Raw genomic sequence first — 15,421 nt, forward strand, 5'->3', positions numbered from 1 at the left:
TGCTCTCGACTGACATTCAAAGAAACAAAGGAAATGTTTACGAAGGGGCGGGGGTGGGGGGGTGTCTTAAAACGCTCACAGGTGCTCAGAGGTGTTGAAGAGGCGCTGGGGTGAACGGGCTGAGGCAGAGTTTTGCTCCTCTGGAGCAGACCGGAGGCGCGGCTCCCGGTGGGGACGGGCAGGCTCCAGCCGCGGGCTCCAGGCAGGCTGCTCTTCTCGTTTCAGCCTGTCCGCCAGCACCCTGACCATCTCCTCGGAGAGCAGCCGCGGCTCCCTGGCCTCCAGCCGGGGCTCGCTGGCCTCCAGCCGGGGCTCCCTGAGCTCCGTCAGCTTCACCGACATCTACGGCCTCCCGCAGTACGAGAAGCCCGACGCCGAGAGCGGCCCGCTCCTGCGCTTCGACCTCGTCCCCTTCGACTCCCTGGGCCGAGACGCCCCCTTGGCGGACGCCCCGGGCCCCGCGGGCCTCCACAAACAGAGGCGCTCCCTGGACACGCCGCAGTCCCTGGCGTCCCTGTCCTCGCGCTCCTCGCTGTCCTCGCTGTCCCCGCCCAGCTCGCCCTTGGACACGCCCTTCCTCCCGGCCTCGCGAGACTCGCCCCTGGCGCAGCTCGGGGACGCCTTCGAGGTGGCGGGCGTGGGTGCCCTGGACAGGCTGCGAGCTCAGGCCTCCGCAGTGGGGGACGAAGACACGCCGGGCGCGGCGTCCTTGCCGCCGCATGGGTGTCCCGGGGACGGGGAAGGACCTCGTGAGCGAGGACCCCAAGCGGCTGCCGCTCCCACGGCTGCAAGTACGTACTGATGGGTCCGGTGGGTGCCCCGGGGCGGGGGAGGAAAGGTCTCCGAGTTCAGGGAGGAAGCCGTGCATCCGCATAGAAGCCAGCTGGCTCTGCTGTGGCCTGGTGAGCCCTCAGGACCCTCCAGGGCAAGAGGAGGCCCGCGCGCTTGCTCGCTCGCTCGTTCTGCGTGCTTTGGCCCTGGGTCCTTGAAATGTCATGGAAACTGGCAAAGTAGTCTTTCCCAGGCATTTGGCTTGTTTTCAGAATATACTTAATTGTCGAAAATGAGACAGTTCCTCCACATTCGGAGGCTGATAAAGAAGTACTCGGGCCTTAACTCTCCAGGGCGTGTGCCCAGATACAGCGTTGTGTGTGTGCCCGCCTCAGACCAGCCTTGGGACTGCTGTCTGGCTGTGGCCCGGCAGAAATCTCTACTTCCGTTGGCCCTGTGACTTCATCTCTTCATCCTTTGTCCTTGTACTTTTTTTTTTTTTAATTTATTTTTGGCTGCGTTGGGTCTTCGTTGCTGCGCGCGGGTTTTCTCTAGTTGCGGCGAGCAGGGGCTACTCTGCTTTGCGGCGCGCGGGCTTCTCATTGCGGTGGCTTCTCTTGTTGCGGAGCACAGGCTCTAGGTGTGCGGGCTTCAGTAGTTGTAGCACGCGAGCTCAGTAGCTGTGGCTCACGGGCTCTAGAGCACAGGCTCAGTAGTTGTGGCACACGGGCTTAGTTGCTCTGCGGCATGTGGGATCTTCCGGGACCAGGGCTCGAACCCGTGTCCCCTGCATTGGCAGGCGGATTCTTAACTACTGTGCCACCAGGGAAGCCCTGTCCTTGTACTTTTCAAGGACATAATTCTATCACGGAGGGAGTGAAAATATCAGTCCTTTCTACCGAATCGATTTCTCCGCTGCTCTTGAAATCCAGAAACGTGTAGCCATGAGAATTTCATCCGTCCAGTTGGTGTTAATTCAGCTTCTGCTTGGTGCCAGCGTCTGTCAGCTTGTAGCCCACATGGAAGGCCAGACTGCTGTTGTGGGGAGTATTCTGGCTGATGGCTGGTGCACAAAGCAGAGTCTGGGCTTCACCCTCCTTATCTTCACCCCGAGTGCTTTTGTGAGCCATCCTCTAGCGACTTTAACTTCCTTAATTTTAAGAGAAGATCAGAACAGGCCTCTCATTCCTGATGTTCAGCCCACTTAATTTTTATTTGCACAGCAAAACTGTTTTTAGACATTCCATTTAGGTGAACACTAGATAATGTGTATAGCATAGTGGATCTCAACCAGGGGTGTTTATGACCCCTGGAGATACTTGGCAGACATTTTCAGTTGTCACACTGTGGGGCTGGTGAGGTGCTACTGGCATCTGGTAGGTGGAGACCAGGGGCAGTGCTCAACATCCTACAGTGCACAACATGGTCCCCATCGTGGCTGGAATGATCCAGCCAAAATGTCAAGAGTGCCGAGGCTGAGAAACCCTGGTCATGTACTGTTAAGCAGTCAGCAGCAAAAGGTGGAAATAAAACGTGAATACAAAACCAGGGTGATGTAGCAGAAATGGCTTCGAACTAGCAGCTTATACCCAGATTCTGTTCCCTGCCCTGTTGACTCACTAGCTGTGCGACCTTGAGCGCAACCTTAGATAGAGCTGAGTCTCAGCTTCGTGCCCTTGAATGAGGTGATCTTTATGGGCTCTTCCATTCACCACCATTCTGTTACCTGTCGGGTTTTTTTTATGTATACCCACGCGGGTTATTATATATATGTAAGATAATAGTCTCTTGTAGCATTTACGTGTTTAACCAGAGATCCGTTATGTTCTGCGGCAGCCCCGAGCCTTTTGGGCATCTCTGTTATTTTGGTGTCTCCCCCTCTGCGTTTGCAAACACACCTTTCATATCCCCAGATACGTCATTTCTGTAATTCACATGTACAGGGGAACTTTATTCGCTTTGTTCTTTGTTGCAATCACAGGTTCAGTGCTCCATGTTTATTCAAAAAAGAAAATACAAAATAAGGACTGAATCGTGCGTCTGTTGCTTGAGCTTCCTCTTCTCAGTGTCCAGCCCCCCCGTACCAACTTTTCTTTAAAGGCTGAGATACAAGAGTGTCTGTCTACTTATGCAGGAAATCCACACAAGGTCCAGCACCGCTTTTGGTCCAGGGCAAAGACTGGGTGGGAAGGGGAAGAGCTGACTTAATTTCTGATTCTGATTTCTTTATTTTTCTTTTCTACTTCGTGGTGGATGTTACAGTGCTTCAAGCTTAGACTGGGAAGTCTTTGCTTATGGTGTGGTCAGATACTGCCACCTCGTGGTGCTTTCATATATGACACTCTGGGTAGAATACAAACTAGAGGTACTTGACTTAGTGAATAGGTCTTGGTAGGTGCTCTTCGCAGGGCTGGGTTGGGTGAGCAGCCTCAGGCATGGACACAGGGTGACTCCTTGCCTCCCGTGATGCTTATGAAGCCTAGAGTCATCGCAGCTTCATAAAGTTGGCGAGGATCTCAATACTCGTTATGTTAACCCCACCCCTCATTTATGATGCCCGAGGTCACGTAGTTCCCTCTACTCTCCAGTCTGAGTAAGAGCAATACAGTCTAAGTTTGACTCAAGGAAGCTTTAGTGAGAAAAATTTTTAGTAACATAAAATTCAGAATTGCCCATTGTGTTTTAAATCAACCTGAGGGGACAGAAGGTGGGGCAGGGGAGTGGGGAAATAAATTGTCATCTTTAACAGTTTTTACATGTTTACTACAATTTTATCTTCCCCACATTTTGAAAATCAAATGTGTCATGATTTTGAAATCCGTTCCTATTTTCATTTCCCACTGGTATTTGCTAATATAAGTCGGTAAATATTTTAACCTTGTTCATTTGTTTATTGATGTTTTTTATTACATTCAGACCCTGTTTAAAATTGTTGGCTTAAATTCTACAGTTTTTTCACTTTGTGCTTTTTTTTTTTTATCTCTTTTCTCATGCGGCTCGACAGAAACGTTCACTGTAAGTGACCTTGGACTTCTCCTTCGCCTTGCTGGTCAGACTGTGCCACATCTTTGTGCAGTGAATCAGTGTATTTAGGATGGTCGGGGTGTGGTCAGGAAGGGCATAGCTCATAGCTGTGCTTTAATGTAGCTCAACGGTTGCTCATTATTGTTGTTGTCGTTTGAACGGTATTCATCCTGGCTATGAAAGTTGTGTAAGAACTTTTCTAAGAGCTTGACGTATTTTTTCCTTCTTGCGTTTTTTCCCCAGACTTTAACACTTTCGTTATTTTAATACGCCAGCTGGCAGCTTTGCCCACGATGTGATTTTCCTTATACTTTCCTCCCTTTTGTCAAGCAGCGTTGCTGTCCTTAGGTCTCAGTGTCTGTTTGTCTGTGTTTAACGATGGAAAGGTCAGAGGTTTATAAAATGAACGTGTGGAAGCTTGTTTATTCCTTACTTCACTGGCGTTGCTCCCCACTCTCCGTCTCGTTGCCTTGAAGCCCAAGAGCAGACGCTTGCAGTGTGTACTGTGGGGTGTGCTGTGTGCTTTCTTTCTCACCCAGGGCAAGTGCTGACCGTACCTCCTTCTGTCAACTCCTGCATCCACTTGCTCCTTGAATGTGCTAAGCCCAGGATCACTGAGGATTGATTCCCCCATTTCCTTTCTCTCTTCATCCACTTTCATTGCAATGAGAGAGAAATTTTGGCAGTCGCACCTTTGGGTTGCCTGGAAGTTAACTGGATCATTGTGTGGTGTTACTTCCTTAAAGGCATGTGGGGCCGAGTGTCAGGGCTGGGAATGGAAGTAGTGAGCCATTGTGTTTGCTGGGGTTCCATGGAGCAAACTGAGGGCTTCTATCTGCAGTTTAGAGCTGGAGGCTCTGGGTCCTTCCGTGGGGCCGGGGTGACGAGCAGAGCTGGACTTGGGAGTCGTCATCTACAATCTGAGAGTCGGTGCCTCCGGCCACCCCAGGACGGAGCCAGCTTCTGCCCCTGACCGAGGCGGGGCCGGTGGCCCCCACGCTGGGCGCTGCAGGCCTTTGAAAGGTCGGCTTTTGTCTGCAGTTAACATCGTGAGACCAAAGGCCACAGCCCTGTCTGTTTTGTACCCCGATGAATATATTTGGGTTTAATTGTTCTGTGAATAATAATTTGGCTGAACAGAGAGACGGTCATTGGTGGACTCGCTATTTCCCTCAACTCAGGGGTGCACAGGTGTCTAGATTTTCAGTTTCTAGAGCTTAGATGGCCGGAGAACATAGAGAGACAAGAGGGACCTGCATTATTAACAAGAGGCATCGTGATGCCAGAGTGAGGCTCAGTTTGGGGCTTCATGCTTTAAGCCTGTGTTCTAACCGTGTGTGCCTCTCTCAGAAGCGTTGAGGTTCCTGTGTCCATCGTCACATTTAGCAGCGGGAGACGGCATGCCTGTTTCTGTTGCTTTTGTTAAAAGAAACTTGTTGCTGTGAGGGAAGGAGTAGAAAGAGTTGATGAAATGATAAAAGGGAAAATGTCAGTGGTTGTCTTTGGCTCTTGGTTACAATAGATACGAGACAAAAATAAGCCGCCCAGTGATGGTCCTTTCTAATCCCAGGAGACAGTTCTGGAAGCCAGTGTGGCCCCAGGGCTGCTGAGGAGGACGCTGCAGTTAGAGCGGCAGAGGGGTCACGGAGACGTTGGCAAAGGCCCAGTCTGGGTGCATCTGTGTCCTCTGACTCGAAAGTCACTCCATTTTGTTGGGGGTTATTTGATGATTTTTAAAAACTCTCTTTTCTGATTATAAAGCAGTGTAGCCTGTGTTCCTTGTATAAAGTATGGAGAATACCAAGCAGCGTCAAGGAGGAAACACCCCCCACCTGCTTCTCGGAGAGCGCGCTGCCGTCCACGTGCAGGCGAAATCTCTCTCCAGGCTTTCCCGTGTGGCACTCTCTCAAAGGGCCACGCCAAGGGCCTTCCCGCCACCTTCTGACCTGTGCGCTCATTAAGGAGGTGAAGGGAGATTGATGATCATTTAAAGAGCTTTTAAAGAAGTACCCAGAAGCCTGTTTGTTCCATTTTCCAATATAAGGAAAGACTCGAGCAGAGTGCATGTAAACACACATCTGCACACGTGCTGGCCTGTCTCTGCCACTTCGTGCCTTTGTCTCTGCTCTGCCCTGGGCTCCCGCACTGTCGCCTCCTGAGCCCGGCCGTGTCTCTCGCCTGCAGCAGCGACCCCCCGAGAAGACAGCACCCAGAGGCTGGAGCGGAGAGCACGCTGCGTGTCCGCCTGCCTGTCCGATTACTCGCTGGCCAGCGACAGCGGCGTGTTTGAACCTCCCACCAAAAGGTTAGAAGCTGACCTTCTCCCCTGCCTGGGCTGACTTCCCAAAAGGCACCCCTGCCGAGACCTGTCTGGCTTGACACTCTGTGTGTCTCCGGGGTGCAGCTCTCCTGGCTTCTCTCCATGCGGGAGGGGCCCTGAGCATCCCCACGGACCCCCTCTGCTCCCAGGTGGCGTCTGGGGACTGGCCTGGCTTCGGGCATCTAGGATGACTGCTTTCTCTCCGGCCCCGGGGGTTGGAAGGCATGAGCCCAGTGGAGCCGGAAAAGGAGAACCAGTGTGCGAGGGAGACCTGCTTTTCTAGAAAAGACGTTCACTAGAAATGGATGTTTCCCCCGTCCCCTTTCCTTAGCTGGAGGAATCACTTTGCAAGGACAAAACCCCTTGTGGGCTTTATTTTGTTTGAGACCTTTGATGTCATTTTTTCAGCTCGGATATCTGTATACATTTCACTTACCACCAACTTTTTTTTTTTTTTTTGTGACTGCGCTGCTTAGCTTGCGGGATCTTAGTTCCCTGACCAGGGATCGCACCCGCGCCCCCTGCAGTGGAAGCGCGGAGTCTTAACCACTGGACCGCCAGGGAAGTCCCCCCTGCAAAGCTTTTAAGAGTATATGTTTTTGATCTTTGTCGTAAATATCACATGTGGTTTTGAGAGGTATTTTCTCAAAGAGGCCACTTCGTCAGCAGGTACCCTGGGAGGTGACGTCATGGATCCTGGGGACCTGCCGTGCCCTGCCAGTCACTTAAAGCATTTATTTATGTCGCAACTTAATAAAGCCCTTCTCAGTAAGAAGCACCCCTAGTGTGAGAGAGCTTCTGCCGAGTCCGAGGTAACCAGGCCCCCTCGGAATAACGCGGTGCCTTTCTGACTGTGTTCAGGAGCGAGGATGCTGACGACCCTGCGCGTGGAGACGCTTGCGGTAACGAGGGGCCCCAGATCCATGTTGGATTTTTGTGAGTACAGAAGACTCCTTCCCTGTTGCTCGTAAAGACCATGGGTAGATTGGGGCTCGCCCGGCGACTCACACCTCCACGCACAGGCCAGGAGGGATGGAGGGACCCGTGTGATCCGGCTGCTGCTCCCTGGCCTGGGTGCCCCCGGGCCCATCTCAGCGGTCTCAGGTGAAGGGACAGAGGTGGCGGGAAGGAGAGATGGGCAAGAGCGGCTCCATTGCCGTCCTCCAACAGCGAGTCACAGCCGGGGACTCTCACCCCATGGGCACAGTCAGGCCCTCGGGGAAGTTCCCGCCGGAGCTGGGGTAGCCAGGTGCTGTGCAACACTAAGCGTTCTGGTTTCTAGCTACAGTGTCTAGAAAGGTAGTAACCAGCAGTGTTCAGATGAACAAGGCAGGATGTTCACATCCCAGCAGCTTTCTTTTGCTCACTCTTGTCATCCTAGTGTTTCTCGGCACTCGTGACGTTCGGGCTGGGTCACTCTCGGTGGGGGGCCGTGCTGTGCCCTCTGGCATGTTGAGCAGCAGCCCTGGCCTCCACCCACTACACGCAGTAGCCCCCCTCCACTCAGCGTGACAGTAAGAAATGCCTCTAGACTTTGCACAGGTCCCCTGGGGGTGGGGTGAGGACCACTGCAGTAGTTCAAGCAGGATTTCTGCACCGTGGGGCATTTGTAGTCTGTGAACATGCATTTTATTTTCTAGGCACGACAGTGCCAGCGAGTGTCTCCTCGTGAACGTGCTCCAACTGAAGAACTTTGCTGGGCTGGTGGTGAAGGAAGACTGCAAAATGTAAGCTCCCGCGCCAGCGGGGGCCGTGTCCTCCCCCCGGGCCCTCCTCCACACGGCACCACTGGCTGACCTGCTGCACGTGGCAGTTTGGGGAGGGAAAAGACTGTCTTGGAACCTGACTTTACGATAAAATGCTAGGGGGTGTCTGTCTGAAATCTAAAGTATTGTAAGTTTTAAGAAGAGGCTGGTTTATTATTTGAGGCAGGTGGAGTTACTGGAGCCAGGCTGGTTATGTGCCGTGGCCATGCTGACATAGTGCCGGGTGCCCATCATCGGCAGCGTTGGGGCTTAAAAGGTCCATTCTGGTCACAAGGCTGGTGGCGACACAGCCACACTCGGCTCTTGCGATCTGATGAGGTGCCCGAAGAGGCCTCAGGCTGGGCTCAGGCATCCTTGTCCGAGCAGGGAGAAGGAAATCTGTGTTGTCCCCAGTGGGGAGATGGGTGCCCGATGGGGGTGTGAGGTCCCACTTACCCTGGCGGGTGAACCCACCGGTGATGGGTGTTCACGCCCGACGGTGCCCTCCCCTTCCGTGAGTCGTCTTTGTAAACTGGCCTCCCGAAGGCCTTGGAAGCAGCCTGGTTTTCAGCGGCTGAGGGTTCGCCCTGGGATTCTGCTCGCCCTGACGTGTACTTCACTCCACTGATGCTGGAGCTTCTCCTGGGTGCTGGCTTCCACGCTGGGGGTGGATAGGGCCGGGAGCCCAGCCCGGCGGGTGCCTGGGTGGGCAAGCACTCTGAGAGGCAAGGCAGGTAGGGCTTGGAGAGGGAGCCAGGGGGCCGTGGAGAGATCAGTGCAGATGTTTTCCCACAAAGATGGTGAAAGCAGAACCTCCGTTTGAGTCCCCCTGAAGTCCTAACCACTGACTTGGAAGTCTTCTCTTTGTGATTGGGTTTTCCCCGATCTCCAGGGGCACGTAAGTTCTTTGGGCTTACTCTTAGTTGAGAAAAGGATCTTTTCCAAAAGACATTAAAATTCTGCACATGGGCAGTGGAGCAGGGCGGCGTATGTGCACACGTCTGTGGTCCATGCGTGTCACATGCAGATGTGTCAGGCTGCCTCTGTCTGCTTTTTCCTTCCTCTCTTGGTTCCAGACACATCCGCGTCTATTTGCCCCCGCTTGACTCCGGCACGCCAAACACTTACTGCTCTAAGGCTCTGAAATTGCAAGCCCCCCTGATATTTAATGAAGTTTTCAGAATCCCTGTGCATTCAAGCATGGTGACGTTGAAGTCCCTTCAGTTATACGTGTGCTCAGTGAATCTGCAGCTGCAGGAAGAACTGCTGGTACGGCGCCCTCCTCCCCCTCTCCCCCTCCCTCCCCTCCTTCCGGTGTCCCGATGTCAAGTGATCTCTGTAGCTGGGAGGACAGAAAGGGATGATAAGACCCCTTATCTTGTCAAGTGTTCTGTAGTTTAAATATATTATCTCAGCTAATACTTGCAAAACTCCTGTGCAACGGCTTCTGCATTATCCCTGTCTTGCGTTGAGAAATTTGGTGGATAGAAGTATAGGATGGTCACTTAAATTTGAATTTCAAAGAAACAATGGATGCCTTTTAGTGTAAGTATGTCCCATGTAATATCTGGGACATACCTCTATTTAAAAAAAATCTGTTTATTTGAAATTGCAGTTCACCCAGATGCCCTCTATTTTATCTGGCAACCTTATAACTGGGCAGGTCAGCAGTCCGTCTTCACCCCGGCCAGCCAGTGCAGGGCCAGGGCTTGGAAGCCAGGGTGCTTTCTTCCCAAGGTTGGAATTTTCCCCCTTGGTCCCACCCCTTCAGCGGCAGAATTAGAGATTGGAGAGTTCCACCAATCCTCTCTCTCTCTCTTTTTTTTTGGGGGGGGGGGGGGCGGGGTTATTTATTTATATTATTTTACACCAGTCCTCTGTTTTTTCAAAAATTCCTGCTAGAATCAGCGACTCTCTGAGTGGCAGATCCTGAGCCTGACCCACCATTCCATGTCGTCCATTCTCTGCCCCGTTCCCCTTCTAGCACTTTCTGATTGGGCTGAACAAGCAAGCGAGGAGCCACCCCCATTACAATCCTTTTTGATGACTTTCATTTTACTGCAGTCCTTTGAATAGCAGTGACACATTGTATGGCCTTTCTGCTTAAGATTAAAGGGTGACTTTGATGCCCATTGGTTGTTAAGGTGTAGTCATTCAGGGCCTGTTCTGCTTTTTTTTAAACACCACGCAGGGCATTGCTCAGATTAACTTGGCTGATTACGATGGTTCGAGCGAGATGCAGCTGCGCTGGTACTCGGTGCAGGTGTTCACCGGCCCTGAGCCCCCGCGGCGGGAGGACGAGCGGCTGGGACACAGCGACTCCCGGGACCCTGTGGCCGCCACGTCTGGAAAGACAGTAAGTGGCCTGGCTTTGAGACGGGCTTTTCCTGGGGACATTGTTTCTGAGAAACGCGTGTAGACTTAGAACACAGTGGCGACGAAGAAGCAGGGTTTCAAGGGAAGTAATAAAAACGGACTATAGTGATGTATGTGGCCACTCATGGTAATATTCTTTAATGCAACTTGTTCATGATCATGAGTGATGCATTGGTTGCTTTAAAATTTGAGTCCTCAGAGCCACATGGAAAGGCCAAGTTACTGTCTTGCTGCCAGCCGGGGGTGAGCTGCTTCCCTGCTGGAGAGCAGCCAGGGACGGCCACCAGCCCGGCAGCAGGGATGCTCCCCACGGGCCGTGCACGCGCCGCTTTCCGCTTTGCCGCCCGCACGCCGCTGGCCTCGGCTGCTGCTTAGAAACGTCCCTTTGGTCCTGTAGGACGCGGTGACGGTGCTGCTGGCGAGAACCACGGCCCAGCTGCAGGCGGTGGAGAGAGAGCTGGCCGAGGAGCGGGTGAAGCTGGAGTACACGGAGGAGGAGGTTGTGGAGATGGAGCGCAGGGCGGAGCAGGCCGAGGCTGTGTCCGAGAGGTGAGCGCGGCCAGCAGCCCCTCGGGGGAGAGGCCGCCGGGGTGTTCGTCAGGCGCCACGCTGCGTAGAATGTGTGCGGCGGGCTCTTCGGTACCTTTGCCCAGAAGTCGGGATTCTCACAGGGGATCATATGCCAGTCTGCATGAGGGCAGTACGTTGACCCCAGCTCTGCGCATAGGCTTTTTACCTTTCCCTCTGTTCCCCGAATTTCTCTTAAAGGGGGGGACTGTTGAGGGACTCCCTCTGCCCAGATTGAATACAATAGGGCCCTTTAAGTTTTGTTTTTTTCTTTATTAACTGCTTTATTGGGATATAATCTCCCTACCGTACAGTTCACCCATTAAGTGGACAATTCGGTGGTTTTTAGTACAGGCACAGAGCTGTGCCCCCAACATCACACTCAAGTTGAGGGCGTTTTCATCGTGCCGAAAGGAAACCCCATACCCATTACCAGTCCGCCCAGTCCTCCCAGCCCCTGGCAACTGCCCGTCTGCGTGCCATCTCCAGGGATTTGCCTGTCCTGGGCCTTTCTTGTAAATGGAATCATGCGATGCCCCTTTACGTCTTCCCCGGAGCAGCCCGTGGGTGAGCGCTGGACTCGGGGCAGACGTGTCTGCAGTAGAGGAATAGCTCAGATGGGCAGGCACCGCGAGGGAATCGCTTCCCGGCGGGTCCTTTCCAGCAGCACTTTCGTGTTGCTTTACTTCCACGGTTTTCCATAAAGAGCATCGTGTTTCCAAAGCTTGCTACTTCTTCCTAACAGCTTTCTCTGCATTTATTTTCAAGAGGAATTTATTTCCGAAAGGGAAAGTGCACGGCAGAGGGGGAAGGGTGTGTGTTCAGGGATGGGCAGGAGGCTGGACGGGCTCGGGGAGAGGGGGTTCCGGGATGCTGGCATCTTCAGCGGCTGCAATTGGGCGATACACACAGACAGACCCTCTTAATGAAAGGCCTTGTAGCTCTGTCTTCCCTACGAAACAGAACTGCCTTTCATTTTATAAGAAAAGCAACCGTCTTCAGTCACTGGAAGCAAATATTGGGTGTGTCTGCTGCTGTGCTCTGAGTGCAGCAGTAAAGTCAGTGCCCTGATGAACGTTTCGGGGGCTTTTGCCATGCCCGCCTTCAGGAGTTGGCAAGCCGACTCGGTGGACAGTGGCTGTAGCAGCTGCGCCCAGACCAGCCCCCCGCACCCAGAGCCCTGCTGCGTTGGTGTCAGCTCCATCCACGGACACACGTTTGCTGGCCAGGCAGACCCTTATGGCCCGGAGAAACTTCAGCCCCCACCTCTGAAGGTAAGCAGAAAAGGACAAAGGATTTCGCGGAGCCCCTGATGTTTTGCCTCACAGCACCAGGTGCTGCCCTGGAAGGAGGGCCTGTGTGCCCTGCGCGAGGGAACTGAAGTGAGTGGCCTCAGATCTGTAAACAGCAGGTACCATGGAAACGTCTGTCTACTTTAAATTAAAAGGAAAGGACAATTAAACGGGGTGGATTTTTACTCCTTCGTGTGCCATCTTCAGGGCCGCGTGTGGCTCAGGGTGTTTTGTGGGTCCCTAACGTTTTGGACGCTTGTCGTTTTTCTCCGTTTCTGACATTAAGAGCAGTGAAGCATCCTTTTGCCCCTTCTGTTCACCCGATCCTAGTTGTGCCCATCACTGTATCTCCACTGGGGAAATCTTTCAGGTTTGTGGTGACAAATGTCTAAGGAACGCAGTGGGGTTGGGAGACACTGTATCGGTGCTCGATTGCAACTTCGTTTCCCAACTGTTCAACTCATCAGAACATCTACCACTACAGCCCCTGATCTCAGTCCAAAACACAGGTCCTGAGAGAAGTGAGAGCTGCCTGCTTGCAGCCTCCCGCACTGCAGCCCATGCAGTGCCTCGGGCGGAGAGATGTTCTGGGCGCGGCTGCCGGTCATGGCCATTATTCCTCTTTCTAAGAGTTTGACAAGCGTTGGCCCACGTCAGGGGCAGTAGCTGTGGGAGGCTAGCTTGGTGTGTCCTCCTCCCTCAACTTTTAATTTTGAAGCACTGCAGATCTACAGAGAAGTTGCTAGAATAGTACAACACATACTCGTATCCCCTTCAGCTAGACTCCCCAGTTGTTCTTCACCACATTTGCATTATCTCTTTCCATGTGCATGTGGTAGCTGCCAGGCATTGCAGATGCAACAGCAAAGTAACAAATGGAAAGTCCTGCCCTGTGGGTAACAGACAGGGTAAACCAGTAAAATACAGCAGCATTTGCGATAGTCAAAGGGGCTACTGAAGAATGAGATGGTAGGGAAGCAGGGTTTGCATTTTTAGAAAGATTTACCATTTTAGAAAGGGTTACATTTAGTAATGTGAATTGGCATCTACAAGCATCAGGACTGTAAAATGGTGCAGCCGCTATAGAAAACAGTATGGAGTTTCCTCAGAAAATTAGAATCAGGACTTCCCTGGTGGTGCAGTGGTTAAGAATCCACCTATCAATGCAGGGGACACTGGTTCAAGCCCTGGTCCGGGAAGATCCCACATGCCGCGGAGCAGCTAAGCCCGTGAGCCACACGGTCCGCGCGCCCATGCTCGGCAACAAAAACAAGCCGCGGCGATGAGAAGCCCGCACATCGCAACGAAGAGTAGCCCCTGCTCGCCGCAACTAGAGAAAGCCTGTGCGTAGCGCCTGTGCGCAGCAGTACAGACCCAATGTAGCCAAAAATAAATAAATCTATTTAAAAAAAATTAAAAATAGAATTACCATATGATCCAGCAATTCCACTTCTGGGTGTACATCCAAAAGAGCTGAAAGCAGGTCTCCAAGAGATACTTGCACATCCACGTTCATAGCAGCATTATTCACAGTAGCCAAGAGGTGGAAGCAGCCCATGTGTCCATTGACAGCTGAATGGATAAGGAAAAAGTGGTATATATATACTGTGGAATGTTAGCCTTGAAAAGGAAGGAAGTCACGTCACAGGCTACAACATGGATGAAGCTTGAAGACATTGTGCAAAGTGAAATAAGCCAGTCACAAAAGAATGAATCCAATACGATTCCACTTATATGAGATTCCTAAAGTAATTAAATTCATAGAGATAGAAAGTAGAATGGTGGTTACCAGGGGCTAGAGATGGGGAAATGGGGCGTTGTTGAATGGGGACAGAGTTCAGTTTGGGAAGGTGAAAAAATTCTAGAGATCTCTTCCACAACAATGTAAGTATATTTAATACTACTGAACTGCACAATGAAAAATGGTTACAATGGTAAATTTTACTTATTTACTTATTGTTGGCTGCGTTGGGTCTTCATTGCTGCGTGCGGGCTTTCTTTAGTTGCGGAGAGCAGGGGCTCTCCGTTGTGATGTGCAGGCTTCTCATCGTGGTGGCTTCTTTTGTGGACTGTGGGCTCTAGGCGCGCAGGCTTCAGTAGTTGTGGCGCGCAGGCTCAGTAGTTGTGGCGCACGGGCTTAGTTGCTCCGCGGCATGTGGAATCTTCCCGGACCAGGTGTCAAACCCGCGTCGCCTGCATTGGCGGGTGGATTCTTAACCACTGCGCCACCAGGGAAGTCCATGATGGTTAATTTTATATATTTTTTATAATAGAAATGAAAGGTCATAGAAGTCTCACTGAGAAGGCAGTTTTTGAGCAAAGTCCTTAAGGAAGGAGTCTGGGAGCCTTGTGTGGGGCTGGGTATGGGCATTCAGGTGCAGGGAGCTGCAAGTGCAGGTGGGGTCGGGGTAAGGAGGCATCAGAGCTGAGGACAGAGGGAGTCAAGGGGCCATATCATATAGGGCCTACTCAGGACTGTTGCTTTTTCTCTGAGAGCATTGGAAAACTGGTGGATAGTTTTGAACCCAGGGGTGATGTGATCTGACTCACTTTTTAAATTTTTTCCTAGAATAATTTATTGACATGAAATTCTCATAAAATGAACCCTTTCAAAGTGAACATTTCAGTGAGTTTGAATACATTTACAATGTTGTGCAACCACCACTTCTCTCTGGTACCAAGACGTTTCTTTCACCCCAAAGTAAAACCCCATAACCATTAGCATTCACTCTCCCTTATCTCTCCCCGGCCCCTGGCAACCACCAATCTGCTTTGTTTCTATGGATTTGCCAATTCTGGTTGTTTTGTGTAAATGGAATCATCCAGGGTTTAAAAGATCAGACTCCAGGGGATCGTAGCCAAGATGACAGAGCAAGGAAGAGCTCATCTCCACCCACAGGTGTACCAAAAGTACGACTGCAGTTGACCCTTGAAAAACACAGGGGTTAAGGGTGCTGACCCACCTCACAGTTGAAAATCTGCATTTGGGAGGTTTTTTTTTTTTTTTAAACGCCTAAAGGAACTAGAAAAAGAAGAACAAATAAGATCCAAAGTTAGTAGAAGGAAAGAAAGAAAGATCAGAGCAGAAATTAATGAAAGAGACTAAAAAGAACAATAGAAAATATCAGTGAAACTAAGAAGTGGTTCTTTGAAAAGATAAACAAAATTGGTAAACCTTTAGACTCATCAAGAAAAAAAGAGAGCCTAGATAAATAAACTCAGAAATGAAAAAAAGAGGGGACTTCCCTGGTGGTCCAGTGGTTAAGCCTCACAGACTGCATGGCATAGCAAAAAAAAAAGAAAAAAAGGAAACGAAAAAAAGAAGT

General features: G+C 51.5%; 1 protein-coding gene across 3 annotated transcripts in view; it reads left to right on the forward strand.

Annotated features, from left to right (window-relative positions):
* Nucleotides 1-15,421, forward strand: part of WWC3 (WWC family member 3) — a 123,758-nt gene that overhangs the window by 95,767 nt on the left and 12,570 nt on the right. For all 3 annotated transcript variants that reach the window (XM_032618783.1, XM_032618781.1, XM_032618782.1), the window contains exons 11-18: nt 226-791; nt 5,980-6,100; nt 6,977-7,051; nt 7,756-7,842; nt 8,937-9,129; nt 10,052-10,216; nt 10,634-10,785; nt 11,912-12,077. In XM_032618783.1, the coding sequence (XP_032474674.1) occupies nt 226-791; nt 5,980-6,100; nt 6,977-7,051; nt 7,756-7,842; nt 8,937-9,129; nt 10,052-10,216; nt 10,634-10,785; nt 11,912-12,077 (1,525 nt within the window). The remainder of the gene's footprint in view (nt 1-225; nt 792-5,979; nt 6,101-6,976; nt 7,052-7,755; nt 7,843-8,936; nt 9,130-10,051; nt 10,217-10,633; nt 10,786-11,911; nt 12,078-15,421) is intronic.

The sequence above is a fragment of the Phocoena sinus genome, chromosome X, assembly GCF_008692025.1.
Source record: "Phocoena sinus isolate mPhoSin1 chromosome X, mPhoSin1.pri, whole genome shotgun sequence".
In the NCBI taxonomy this organism is placed as follows: Eukaryota; Metazoa; Chordata; class Mammalia; order Artiodactyla; family Phocoenidae; genus Phocoena; species Phocoena sinus.